This window comes from Scyliorhinus canicula, chromosome 1 (genome assembly GCF_902713615.1).
Source record: "Scyliorhinus canicula chromosome 1, sScyCan1.1, whole genome shotgun sequence".
Taxonomy (NCBI): domain Eukaryota; kingdom Metazoa; phylum Chordata; class Chondrichthyes; order Carcharhiniformes; family Scyliorhinidae; genus Scyliorhinus; species Scyliorhinus canicula.
In genome coordinates, this window is record NC_052146.1 from 277,627,756 (window position 1) to 277,642,267 (window position 14,512).

General features: G+C 44.3%; 1 protein-coding gene across 1 annotated transcript in view; it reads right to left on the bottom strand.

Moving 5' to 3' along the window:
* LOC119964708 (lutropin-choriogonadotropic hormone receptor-like) overlaps positions 1-14,512 on the bottom strand; it is a 213,856-nt gene that overhangs the window by 171,614 nt on the left and 27,730 nt on the right. The window contains exon 2 of the mRNA XM_038794622.1: positions 1,390-1,461. Within this exon, the coding sequence (XP_038650550.1) occupies positions 1,390-1,461 (72 nt within the window). The remainder of the gene's footprint in view (positions 1-1,389; positions 1,462-14,512) is intronic.

The following is a 14,512-nucleotide window of genomic DNA, read 5'->3' on the forward strand; positions in this document are numbered from 1 at the left end:
TTGCATCCTACCACTGCAGATGCTGAAATAAAAATCTGGAACTAAAAGCCTTATGATGACCGTGAAACCATTGTTGCTTGCCATAAAAACCCATCTGGTTTGCTAATTTCTTGGTCTAACCTACATATGACTCCAAATCCACAGCAATGTGGCTGATTCTTGAATGCCCTCAGGCAGGGGCAGTAAATGCTGGTTCAGCGAAAGACACTCACATTCCATAAGAAAATGTTTTAAAAATGATAAGCGATCTTGAACAAAGTGGTAGCTCTGCACTAAACTCAAATCTTACTTCAAAACTTTCCTTGCATCCATTGATGAAGCATCCATTATGAAGCGCAATTAACAATTCCACGTCAGGTCTAATTTGGTGCCTTGTGAAATCAACATCACTTCACAATTATATACAACATTGTAGAAAATATCTCATAATTGTTTCATAGAAACATATTGAAGCAAAAATGAACACTGAGGAGCAGAGGGAGGTGGAGAGGTTTACAGAGCGAATTATAGAGCACAAGGTTTATAACCAATTGTTATAGCACAGCCACCAATAATGGGGCAAAGGTCACACAGCATCCACGTAAGGCCAGAGTCAGAGGAAAGAAGAGGCTTTGAGGGTTGCTGAGCTAAAGAAAGTTAGAGAGCTGTGGAGGGATGAGGCCATGCAGGGGCTTAAATTGGGAGGCATTCAGGAATTAGGAAGCAATGTAGGTTAGTGAGTACAGGGGTAATGGATCAGCAAGACTTAGTGCAGGTTTGATTGTGAGCAGCAGAGATTAAGATGAATAAAAGTTCATTGAGGGGAAGATGTTCGGAAAGTTGAGTCTGGAAGTGAAAAAGACTATGGGCAGGATTCTTGATTTCGTGAATTTCTTTGAGTGGGGTGCCGTTCGCTGGCGGCGGGATTCTGTCTTGCCACCGCCTGTTAATGGGATTTTCCATTGAAACCACCACACGCTGCCAGGAAACCCACAGGCAGGGGTGGGAAAAGTGAATCGCAACAACCAGAGAATTCCGGCCTTTGAGTGAGAGATTTATGCAACAGAATGGTCGGGTAAGTGGTGGAAACAAATGATGTTATGGAGGTGAACACATTTGTGTTGATGAGGGTTCTGGGTTAAATTATGAGCCGTAATTGCAAACAATCTAAATCAACCTGGGGCAGCGGGCACACAGGAAAGTGGAACCAGTTTGAGGGTCCAGAGTTTATGGCAGGGACCAGGCTTAAGTCTTCCCAATGTTTCATTGTGAGGAAGTGCCGCTCATCCAGAACCAGATTCAAGCCAGATGTTGCAGAGGTAATGGAGAATAGAGCAAGTTGTCATCGGCACGTGGACGGAAAAAATGCAACACATTTAAAATCGGTAAATCAACATTTGCTGAACTTACATTCTTATGATATTATGAAGTCCTTCAAAAGAATGTCCTTGAATCTTTTTCAGTGGCAGATGAGTAAACCTCCTTGAAACAAAAAGAAAAAAATGAATGTCAGTTGATCAAGTAATTAATTTAACAATTTGTTGCTGTCTCAAAATAAAAACTGATTCGCCTGAAATAATACAAAATACAAAATCTACGATTAAGGACCCTGAACTTCTGAAAATGTTACTTCAAAGCAGCATATATCTGTTAGGTTTCAGTGTTGGGGTTCCTACTGTTTTTAATCTACATTAACAACAAATATAGACACCCAAGGAAAACTATCGAGTTTTCATAAGTTACTAAGATAGGAGCAGCTGCCACTGTGGACAAAATACACAGTGACCTACCGTTAACAAAGTTTTAGATAAAACTTGCAAGTGATTGATCAGCCATTACTAACCGATTGGCTATTGTTTGAGGTCTATGCACATTCGTTGCTCATTTCACATTCAAATGCTTATTTATCCGTGCATTACTGTCCAATCAATGCAACTCCTACCTTTCAGGCTAGCTCCACATTAGTTAGGTATTTTGTAAGTAAGCCTTAATGTTCACCTGCAAAGAGCATGCAAGGCTCACTAAATACCAATTCTCCCGGTCACCAGTTTCAAGTGTGGGTGAAAACCTGCCTGAGAGACAGGCAACCCCATATGATTAATGCCTCTAAGCCTGTGAGTTAATTACACTGCCATATATTACATGGCTGGATGAGGTAGCCATGCATCACAACCTCTTACATCTCTCTCAGAGCAGGTAAGACACTAAGCAATCCACTCCTGCATGTTATGAAAATCTTGCCAAACACCCGTCTGGTGCCATTTACATGCAGTTCATGAAATGAGAAATTGGTCTTCCCGTTTAAGCTCTTGAGTGTGATTGACATGCTTAGACTCATCTTAGGCCCCTTTCAATAAGTACAATTCTAGTCTTCCTAGACTGTGAAATACTGAAATGAAAATCGCTTATTGTCACAAGTAGGCTTCAAATGAAGTTACTGTGAAAAGCCCCTAGTCGCCACATTCCGGCGCCTGTTCGGGAAGGCTGGTACGGTAATTGAACCGTGCTGCTGGCCTGCATTGGTCTGCTTTAAAAGCCAGCTCTTTAGCCCTGTGCTAAACCAGCCCCTAAGCAGCAGATAGTGTGTCAGCCTCCATAGCATTTGCCTCAGCCCCGAGTACTTTCAGATTTGGGATGTACCATATCTTGTGCAGTAAGATCATCCACCTCTGTAGCCATCTGTGCCCACAGGTGGGCCAACTCTTCTTGTCAATAACCTTCTATTTCTCCATTATTGCTCATTTTCGAAGCAAATGGGAATGGATATCAAAAAACACTAGTTCCTATAATTTCGGGGTAACCTACTCAAACCCTCCCAATCAAGGGCTCCAAGGCCTAAGAGGGCCTTTCTTCTTCAGCCATACTGGCAGTGGCCACTGACGCCTTTCTGATGCTGCTGGAATTGATGGAGCTGCCGGCCAACCCAAGTGGTCAGTAGCTCCAGAGAGTAGGACGCCCCCGCCCCTCGCTTTACGGCTGTGGGGTGGGTCGGCTCCATGTTGGATTCCTGGGAGTGTACTATCCACCCCCCAGATTATTCAGTCCAGTAGGGAAGCTAAGGCAGTTATGGAAGTGTAAATCAATAGGCTTAATGATGGCCTGGATACATGATCAAAGAAGTTCACCTCAGGATCAAGTACGGCTCGATGATTCTGACACTTAGGGGCCAACCAATCTACTCTACATTGACAGCTGCTGCATCACTGGCCATCACATTGTTTACAAGATCACACGGGAGACCAGAAATTTTGAAACCAGCCTTGGTTCTTCATGTGACCTGCCTTGCCATATCTGAAACACTTGAATTTATTGTCGACATTATTTCTGACTTTGTCCAGACTGTCCCCGCAAACCCCATCTGGAGAAAGTTGAACAGCTCATGTTTACTAAGTAGTTCTGAGGTTTCTGGCCACCCACCCACCTGATGGCTTATCTGTGCTCATGAGGCCATAAAATAACCAATGCATCCATCCAGCTACTTGAGCAATTGACATCTCTGATCAAGTAACTAGATTATTAACTCGGCTGGAACTCCCTTATTGCTCTGGCTCAGACAGGAGGAATTGTCATTTGAGATATTGCAAAATGTGTGGATTAGTATGCCAAGCAAGTGTCATACACACATTCGTGACTGCACTGAGGGAAAGAAAAATAAAATTGTTCTAACTGAAATGTTGATATTTATGTCGTGTTGCGGGAACATTACTGTTCTGAAATAAAAACCCACTGGAGCACTATTCCATTATCACTTCCTTTGGTTTGGCACCGACTCCTTTCCATAATTAGTCTCTCTGCATTCCAGCCTATCACAGACATTTCCTTCTGCTCTTCCCACCCTCCCCCATTTGCTGCATAAATTCTATCACATTTCTAACCTTTCTCAGTTCTGGTAAAAAAAAATCACCAACTTGAAACGTTAACTCGTTTCTTTCTCCACAGAAGCTGCCAGATCTGTAGTGTATGGCCATCATTTCTTTTGTTTTTATTTCAGCTTTTCAGCATTTTGCTTTTGCATTAATAATTGATGTACTATCAATTGAACGCGAGACGAGTTGCTGGACAAAAGTATGCTTTAATCTGCTAGATGTTAGCCCTGCGGTCGATTACAGTACAAGGACGACCGCCGGGAGTGCTGGATATTTATACCCCACCCTGGAGGCGGGGTTAACTCAGCCTCTCGACCAATCGGGGAGCCATCACATGACTGGTCTCAACCAACCGGTCGAGAGGCACATGATCAACCAGGGCCAATGGTAAGCCGGTGTTCTGCACCAATGGCAGGCAGCTATGCTAATCATACCACCACACTAATCTGATGCTGCTTTCAGTAAAATCTCCAACAAACCATTTATGCTAAATCCAAGGCCGTTCACAGCTTTAAAAAATAGGACAATGCAATTTAATCAATCAATGTCAAATGGTTCAAGTTAAGTAAAGAGATCTATTTTTCCTCAATACAGTTGGGCTAACTTTCAACACCTCACAATAACATTTCTCTTATCTAGTTGCATGAGGTGAATTAATTTTCAGATTTTAAAACAATCTACGGTTATCAGATTACATTTGGGGCAGCACGGTAGCACAAGTGGATGGCACTGTGGCTTGACAGCGCCAGGGTCCCAGGTTCGATTTCCCGTTGGGTCACTGCCTGCGCAGAGTCTGCACGTTCTCCCCATGTCTGCGTGGGTTTCCTCCGGGTGCTCCAGTTTCCTCCCACAGTCCAAAGACGTGCAGGTTAGGTGGATTGGCCATGATAAATTACTGAATGTGCAGACGAGACCCCGGTGGTTATATAGAGGCAAAGAAGATGACCTGGAAATTAATTGAGTTGGTAGATACATTTTTTGAAGAATTAAATAGAGACCAGTTGAACGCTGAGACAAGTCAGGTGACAGTGAGAGAGGTGTCACCTCCAGCTGCAGAGTTACTGGAAGATGGAAGTGCAAAAGACAGGCCAACAGCAAAAAGAAAAGAGGTCCATGGAGGACCTGTAAAGTTTGAAAACGAGGATAGGAGTGGGCCAATGACCTGTTTGGCAGGCAGTTTCATGGAAGACCTAAATGGCGATGAGGGTGTCCCTGAGCTGAGAAACAGATAGTGAGGGAGATGACTCAGATGAAAAGCCACAGAGGCTTATGGCAGGACCGAATGTCCACTTGGAGGTGGTAATGTTCCAGAAGACGTGAAACAGGTGAAGGGAACACAAATTCCCAGGACAACAGGGGATGCTAACAAACCAGTGTTCTGTTTGATCAATAGTTTCATGGTGAATTTTGATAGGGAAGAGGAAAATATCCAAGTAAGCCATGAAACAGCGAGGGCGATGCCTCATTTAGCTGAAAGACCCAGGGCACAGCAACCGAAGCTAGCCCAATCCCTGTGAGTGAAGGTATCTCCAAAGATATAGGACAGAACAGTAACACAGGAAAGTCACACCCCAGGCAGAACACGTTAAAATGAAGGGAGCCTGTATCCCTGCTTGGGGAGCATGTGGTCTGGCTGTCTGAAACCTTCTTTCCACTTTTAGAAAAGTGATTCCAGAAAAATACCCAAACAGATACTCCATTGGTGAGGAAACGACCTTGCATTGATTTAATTCAAACAAAATCTGTCCCCATTTTGGTGAGCAGGAGGTCTGGTTACCCAAACCCAATTTACCGGATTTGGAGGCAAGCCCAAGTGATTGCAAAACACCCCCAGAGCTGGGGAGGAAAATGCCTCGCCCAGTCGAAGAGCCAACAGGGAGTGGGCTGAAGCTGCACCGCCACCAAAGGGCAGTGATGTTCCGGAGGACATAGAGTATTTTAGCAGTTACGACCAGCCCCAGGTAAGGGTCCCCAAACGTTGTTGATCCGGGCGAGACCCCCTCGATTTATCACCATCCGACTAGGATACCCTCAAACTGTACAAACTTAGATGAGGAGAGAATGACTGGCTCCATGTCTTTATTCAAACCACCCTCTACTGGTAGCAACAAAGGTTTAATCTAAAAGGTTCCCTTTCCCTTGGAGACCTTTTCCAGACCCAATAGTTATGTTTAAAATGGAGCCAATTTAACCAGGCTTTCTTGAGTTAAGATACAAGAAATTTATTAACTATTAAAAAAGTAAGAATAAATGGTAAACACTTGCATCTATTTTCATACTGCAATTGAATCCAATAGTAAGTAAATATAAATAAAAGACCTGGAGTTGCGAGAAGTATATGATTACACATTGTGGCCATTATGATTGTTTTCAGTACAGTTGGCTTCTGCTGGTGTTTAGTAGTTCGGTAGAAAGATTTTGTTTTTTTTCCCCGGCTGCTACACTTCTGCTGACTGGTCGACTGCCACAATCGGAGAGAGTTTTAGATGTTCCTGCAAAATTTGGCTATTTTTGCAGGGGCTCTGTCTTGGTTACTGTATCATCTTCAGTATGGCAAAGCGCTGGCTGAATTTCTTACAGCGTGCACATACAGACCGACAGACATTAAGCAGCTCTCTTGGCTGGCTTTTAACCCCAGTATTGTGTATTCAAACTAGAGTTACAGTAATCGATCTAATAATAATAATCGCTTATTGTCACAAGTAGACTTCAATGAAGTTACTGTGAAACGCCCTCGAATCGCTACATTCCAGCGCCTGTTCGGGGAGGCTGGTACAGGAATTGAACCCGCACTGCTGGCATTGCAAGCCAGCTATTTAGCCCTGTGCTATCTAGGCAATTGTACCAAGGGTCATTGGATGAAATAGAAATTTGTTCCTTTGGGTATGATCTACCTGAATTGCAGCAGAGTCCCATATTGAGCGCGTTTAGCCGAATGTGCAGCGCTGCCTCACACTCCCACGACAGATCCCCAGCTTGGGCACAATGCCAGCCTGGCACCTTGGCACTGCCAGCCAGACATTTTGGCGATGCCAGGCTGACAGAAGCAGTGCCATAGTGGCACCCTGCCCGGAGGACACGACCCGGAGGCCTCCGATCCCCTGGCAGTGGAGAGCCCCAAGGGGATTTAAATCAATGGGAGGGGCCGAGCAGCCGTCGTAAAAAACCCGAGTCCCACCGGGGCCGTTCACGCCTGCTCTCAGCCGGCGGGAGCTCGGCGTGGAAGGGTCCAGGGACGGCCTGTTGGGAGGGGAGGAGGGGTCTGACCCAGGGGGGGGGGCTCCAATGTAGCCTGGCCCACGATCGGGGCCCACCAATCGGCGGGCCGGCCTCTCTGGCTGGGGGCCTCCTTTCTTCCACGCCGGCCCCTGTAGCCCTGCGCCATGTGGCGTCGGGGCCAGCGCAGAGAATGAAGCCACTGCACATGCGCACGTTGGTGCTGGTGCCACTGCTCAGGCATGGACCCTGTGGCACCCAGTTCACAACAGGATCAGCAGCTGGAGTGGCGTGGATCGCTCCAGTACCGTGCTGGCCCCCTGTAGGGGTCAGGACTGCTGATCCTGAGGCTGCGTTGACGCCATCGAGAAATGCGACGGCGTTTCTGACGGCGTCAACACTTAGCCTCAGGATCACTGAATCCCGCCCCCTGTTTCCAGAAAGTTACTTCTAAAGAATCCAGAAACTAATAACCATCTCCAGTAGAGGCAAAAGGACAGAATGACCATCTCATCCCAAGAGATGCTGTGAATCGTGCCCAGGCAGAATTATGAATTCTGCCTTCCACTCGGAACATACAAAGAATGGGTTTAAAGCCAGTTGAAAGATTACCCAGATTGTCTGTATGCGCTCTGTGAGCAGAAGTGCTGGAAGTATTGACGCAGGAAAAGAAACAGCAAACACACCACACATACACACACACACAGAGTGTGTGCCCCTGCAAAATAACCATTTTTACATGTGTATCTCAATCTTCTCTCTCTGACTGAGGAAGTAATCCCCGTTAAGAAAATACCACAGCTAAAAAAGAACTGGGAAGCATCTCTTCCGAACTACAGAATGCTGAAATCGCAAAACTGACTATATTTGCCTGAAATCAACTCTACTGGAATCCCATTGCATAACAGATGCAACACCTCATCTCCTCCTCATGAGTTAAGGACTGTTCCGTATACCTTTTTTTTTGCTTACTTGCTTTGTACTCAATTATCACGTCTAATCTGTATGAAAGTACTGTATATGCCTGTGTTTTACCATTTTTTTTCTTGCCTTTAGGAGTCAATAAACTCACTCTGTCTTTAACTCATACATGTATGTTTCAATAGAGATCAAGAGATATGGGGGCAAGGCAGGATCAGGGTATTGAATGTGATGATCAACCAGATCATAATGAATCGCGGAGCAGGCGTGAATGGCCGACTCCTGCTTCTATCTTCAATGTATGTTTCAAGAAAGCCTGGTTAAATAGCCTCCTTTTAAAAATCAACACAAGATCTGGCAAAGGGTGTTCGCAAAAAGGGACCCGTTTTAGATTAAATCTTCCTGCTACCAACAGAGATGGTTGAATAAAGATAGTGACAAAGTAGACATGGAGCGGAAGCTTCCTCTTGTGGTGCAAACTAGAACTTGAGGTCATTGTTTTAGGATAAGGGGTAGCAGATTTAAACATAGATGAGAAGAAATTATTTTTTCTTTTCATTTTTTTATAAATTTAGAGTATCCAATTACTTTTTTCAATTAAGGGGCAATTTAGCGTGGCCAATCCACCTAGCCTGCACATCTTTGGTTTGTAGGGGTGAAACTCACGCAGACCCGGGGAGAATGAGCAAACTTCACACGGATATTGACCCAGGGCCAGGATTCGAACCCAGGTCCTCAGCGCTGTAGTCCCAGTGCTAATCACTGTGCCATGTGCCGCCCGGAGAAGAAATGACTTATGTCAAAGGGTTGTGGACCTGCTGAATTCACTGGCCCAGAGTGCGGTGGATGCCGAGGCATTGAGTAGATTTAAGGAGTTAGTCATATTTTTAATTAGTAATGGGTTGAGGGGTTATGGAGAATGGGCAGGAAAGTGGAGACCAAGCGGAGAGCAGCCATGATCGTAATGAATGGCGTAGCGGGATCGAGGGGCTGAATTGTCTACTCTTGTTAAGGCCATCTGGGTAAGCATCATCCCCCCCCCCCCCCCCCCCCCCCCCGGCCCCACACACAAAAAAACAATTCAGCCCATGGAATAAAACCTCTCTTTTTTTTTTCATGCACTCGGCGCTGGCATCAAGCCCTGTTATAGCAGGGTTAGATATAGTGCACAGCTTTCTTTCTTCCACCGTACCAAGGTTCCCCAGCACTAACCTCAGACGTGCCTGGTCCTGAATTAATGTGACATGGTTTCATTGCCAGGCCATCTACTTGGGAACTTTCTGAGCCAGACCGTCAATTCAATGAGACATCGGGACAATTTTGCACGGAGAGCTCACGTCCACTAGGTAGTTGATGGATAGCTGCCCATACTCATTTCTTCAAAATATCTCCCAGGCACAGGCACAGGAAGACACTTAATCTGAAACCAGGTCTCATGGGTGAAAGAACAGTAATTCTAACTCTCTGAAACAGTAGTCACAAGAAAAATACGCACATCACACATTCAATTACTCAGCAACTTAGATGATTCCTCAGGTTGTTGGTAAGAAGTATGTCCTTAGTTGAAGGGAACAGGACATCTATCCTTAACAGGCATCCATCATCTTTTAACAATAAAATGGCAGTTCTCTCAATAATATTATGTGTCCACATAAGCTGAATATAGTAACCATTATCTGGAGTGGCAGTCAAGCAACCTAGTGGTTGGACATGTTCACGATAAGCAAACAAAATGTATTTAACTTGTTCTATATGGATGATTATTAAATAAATCAGATAGAGAAAGAATTAATGTAATAGGGAGGAAATTGGAGTCAGGCAATAGTATGCTTCAGGTGAATGGTTTGGAACACCGAGTTATTCTGATTTTTCTCATGGTGACAGGACCTGACATTTTCTACCACCCTTCAACAGAATAGATCGCAGGACTTTTTTAACTGAGTTACAAAATCAAACTTTCAAGAATGATCATTTTCATCTTGTGCAAGTAGTTTGAAAAGGCAAACGTTTTGTGAAATAAAGGACCAAGATGAAATGGACTTGTGCAATGTATTTCCCAAAGGGACTGGAACCGCCAGATGGACTGCAATGATCCTTTCCAAATCTGAATATTCCCAAGTTCCTCACATTATCCTGAGATTTATAGCAGATCTTCCATCGGTTCAATATTAGAGAGAGAGAAAAAAAATTGTAGTGACAGCCACATAGCCTCAGGTCGTTTTCGTTTGCTCAAGGTGAGGGATGTTAGTGCTGGAATGGAAATCTTCCCATTTCTGGCACTTGGCAACAGCGTTAAGTGTGGTGGGCGGGTACGGAGAATCGAGTGAACCAGCAAAAAGTCCATCAACTTTCGACAAGAGTCTCTGGTCCAGAATAAGTTACGTTTTCTGTGATCTAATTTGTCACGGTCTGTCTGTGTATTTGGACAAGATTAAGAGGTAAGCAATGGGTAATGCTTTCGTTACTGATTCTATCGTGGTCCTGTCTTTTGGTCACTTTGAGGGTTGGAGGGACAGCAGGTTTTCTTTCCCCCACCCCCCCAAAAAACATTTTCTGAATGGTTGCTTTTGTCTCAGCCCATCAATACTTGCCATTATTATTATATGGCTCTTTGAGCTGTATATAGTGCATACTGGTTGGATGGTCACCGAAGGGGAAAGGAGGGGCATGTTGATGGCATGGGGGGAATATGGATCAGACCTTTTAAATTTACCTTTCAAAAGGTATCCAAATCCAGACTATTGTTCTTGACTTCCATTGGGGGGGGGGGGGGGGGGGGGGGGGGGGGGGGATGGGATGGCAAAGGGCTATGAGCTGCCAAGCCCCCTAAAGGAGCCGTCCACATTGGGGATCCAGGGTGCAGGTTCACTACCCGTATCCTTATCCTGCACCGCCGAATATTACCGGTGCCATGGATGGAGACAGGAGTCCTAGATGCACGTTTGCCTGCTATTTTTAAATGACGCTGGAGTCAGCCCGACTGAGCAACCAGGTCTGCCTTCTTGTTCCCTAACCAAAGACTGACAGAGAATTGAGCACTTATATGTATGATGATGTTCTTTTTTGGTCACTGAAGGTGCACACTAATGAAGATTACCCCCATCTGATTTATGAAAGTCAGTGGATTACAGAGGGGGGGCTCAGATTATCACATGGATGCCACCACTAATGCCATAGATAATGGAAGAACCTGCAATGAAAAAAGATTGTGGAAGCCTATCTTATTCTGAGCAGTTTTCCATGAGGGAAGTGAAGAAGATGTCTGCCTTGGTCAACAATTTCTCACTGACTTACTTGATAAAGATGTGCGCTCAAAATTATTGGAGATAACTAATAGGAGCTTGCAATGGGCTGTGATGATTTTGACTGCTGTTGGAGCCTTCATAGCTTCCAGTAGACCTCACAGCTCTATCATCTTATCTTTGTGGAAGAGCACTTGAATAAGACAATTTTACTCTCACATTTCTGGCTCCGTTGATTCAGCAACATGGGTAAAAGCAAGTATGAGCATTCCACCTGTGGTGCAGTCAAAGATTCCTCATCACCTTGGCAGCACGTGTCAAGGGTGAAACAGAGTTAACATTTTGAGTTGAAGGTGAGTCTTCTTCAGAACACATCAGAGCCACATTTGGCTGGAAACGTTAACTCCGTTTCACGTCAACACGCCAGACTTGCTGAGATCTCTAGCACTTTGTTTTTATTTCAGGTTTCCAGCATCGGCAGTACTTTGCTCTCATTATACCTCATCTTGTCCTCTCACTAAAATGAGATGAGGGAAACACCCAAAGGAAGCACAGCAAATTCTAGTTTTTATAAAATGGGAAGAAGTTATAAAAAACAATAGTTTGCAGAAGCAATGATAATTTTGATCCATTCTGCACTGATCAGCACATATCGCCTTCCTATGAAATATAAGGCGCCTATCAATTTCTGTCTGGCCTTGACGTGGTGCCACTTTGGAAAGACTGCAGCAGTTTACTAATCAGAAATCCTCTGGTTTTTTAAAATAAATTTAGAGTACCCAATTCATTTTTTCCAATTAAGGGGCAATTTAGCGTGGTCAATCCGCCTCACCTGCACATCTTTGGGCTGTGGGGGCGAAACCCATGCAAACAAGGGGAGAATGTGCAATTGCGGGAGGATGTCCTTAAGTGGGCATTAATTATCCATTTAAGGGCCTCAAGTGGCAGAGAATGGGAAGGCTGGTCGTGGACTTAATTGGGGCAGAGGCTGGGTAAGAAGGTCTCCATTTATCCTCTTTCCACTCAATTAAATGTTCCCCCATCAACTCCATGATTCCACTCACATTGGTGGGTAAGCTTACTTGACTTAAACAAGATTACCTCTTGTCCTTTCTACTCTCATCATTTTTGATGTTGTGATCTTAGCAAAATAATTTAAAGTCTTGACTGCCCTCACCCATTTAGAAAGGCCTTTAAAAAGAAAATCAGCTTGTTTCACAGCTATACAGCAAAAAAGCAATCAGACTTTCCAAAAAAATGGGCGGCGAGATTTTTTTAATTCCTGAGGCAATCTAACAAATTCATTTGTTGCTGTTTATGGTAAACAACAGAACCCTTAGCATCTTGACTACTTAATTCCCCAACCGTTTATCTATTTGTTTGAATACTCTTAGTGTTATGATTTAAAAGCATGAAAGTCACTTTTGAATCCTTTCTGTAGTACAAGGTCAGAACATTCCGAAATGTGACCAAGTTATTTAAATGTCCTGTGCAGCACCAGCACTGTTTCCAGCAGCACTACTGGGGTCCTCACTGTTACCTGCTGCAGGATTAGTAGGCACTCGGGCATTTGGAGGCTGCCGATTTCTTTTAAATTAATCTTTCTGTTCCTCTGCGAGCTTCGGCAATGTGTCTGACTCACTTTATTTAATGAGACTAATAAATCGATCTGATCATGTTTGTCTCAAATTATTTATAGAATTTCCCTATAAATTAAATATCCATGGGCAGCTAAGTCACACACTGGTTTACACAATCAATATTCGCCTCTGTGGCCTACGTTCAGTTCAGAATGAACTGATGGAATGAGACCTTTATATATCTGTTCTTTCCAAGGTCTGTGCAAAAAAAGTGCTTGGTCAGCTTTAATCTACTTTAGAACGGGCCACAAGGCTCCACACAAAACCATCTCTAATTCACCACTACCGAAACAACCTCAGAGAGGCCATGGAATATTGTTGTGGGATCTTTAAAAGTATCGCACAGATATAGTTAGGCATTGCTTTTTGCAGGTTGAGCAAAGAAGCGTGTGTGTAAAGAAGTGTAGGATTTGAATGAATGAAACTGCCAACTGGAGACACATCAGGAATTCTGACATGCGCTCCCCATGACTACGTTCTTCATGATAAACTGGCCTTGTAATGTCAAATATAGCGGAAATGTCATTCATGAGTTTGGAGAAAGTTCCTTTAACATTTACAAGCTTTCCTTAAAATCCTAACCAGAGCGAACAATTCTACCAACTCCTCATAGTGAGCACAAAGAGTACAGAATGAGAATCCCAATGTCACAAGTTTCTTTATCATACAGGATGGCAGGGTGGTACAGTGGTTAGCACTGCTGTCTCTCAGCTCCAGGGACCCGGGTTCAATTCCGGCATCGGCTGACTGTGCGGAGTTTGCACTTTCTTCCTGAGTCTGCCTGGTCACACACTGGTTTACACAGTGGTTTCCTCCAATGGTGTAGGTTAGTTGGATTGGCCATGCTAAATTGTCCCTTAGTGTCCAAAGGTTAGGTGGGGTTACTGGGCCAGGGGGATAGGGTGGAGGTGTGGGCTTAAGTAGGGTGCTCTTTTAAGGGCTGGTGTAGACTCAATGGGCCAAATGGTCTCCTTCTGCACTGTAAATTCTATGATTCTATATTTCACTGCCAAGATATTAAAATATGAGAATATGTTATTATTTTTCCAAAGATTGAGAATAATAAGAACAGCCATAACAACTACCGCTTATTTCTTGCGCTCAACTTGATAACTATAAATGCTGGCAGGTATAGTAATAAATTGATTAAAGCATAAAAGATTCATATATGTGGCTATCAAAGTTTGTTTCCCTGTGTTGAGTTCGTAAACGTTGATACGTGATTACAATTCAAACGTTGCAGAGGCAGGCTCATAGGTACCTGCAAGTTGGTACATTCACCATTCCCTATATATAATTCTGGTATGAAAATGAAAATAGGAGCACTGACTGCACAGATGAAACTGCAATGTTCATGGTACAATTGACCAAATAAGGCCAAATGTACAAATTCATAGGGCATGATTCTCTTGCCACATTGAGCTCAAGTGAGAGCACACTGCAGCCGGAGAATCTCGGGGGAGCCCTCCAGTGGACCTCCTGACATCTACAACATCTCGCAGGATTCCCCGAAGTCCCACAAGACATTGGAGTCGGAACTCCACCCAAAATGAACTGGACCAAATGACGTTCGCGGAAGTAGGTCGCCAACCTCCTTTGGAGGGTCGATGCAGACTCGATGGGCCAAATGGCCTTCTGTGCTGTAGGA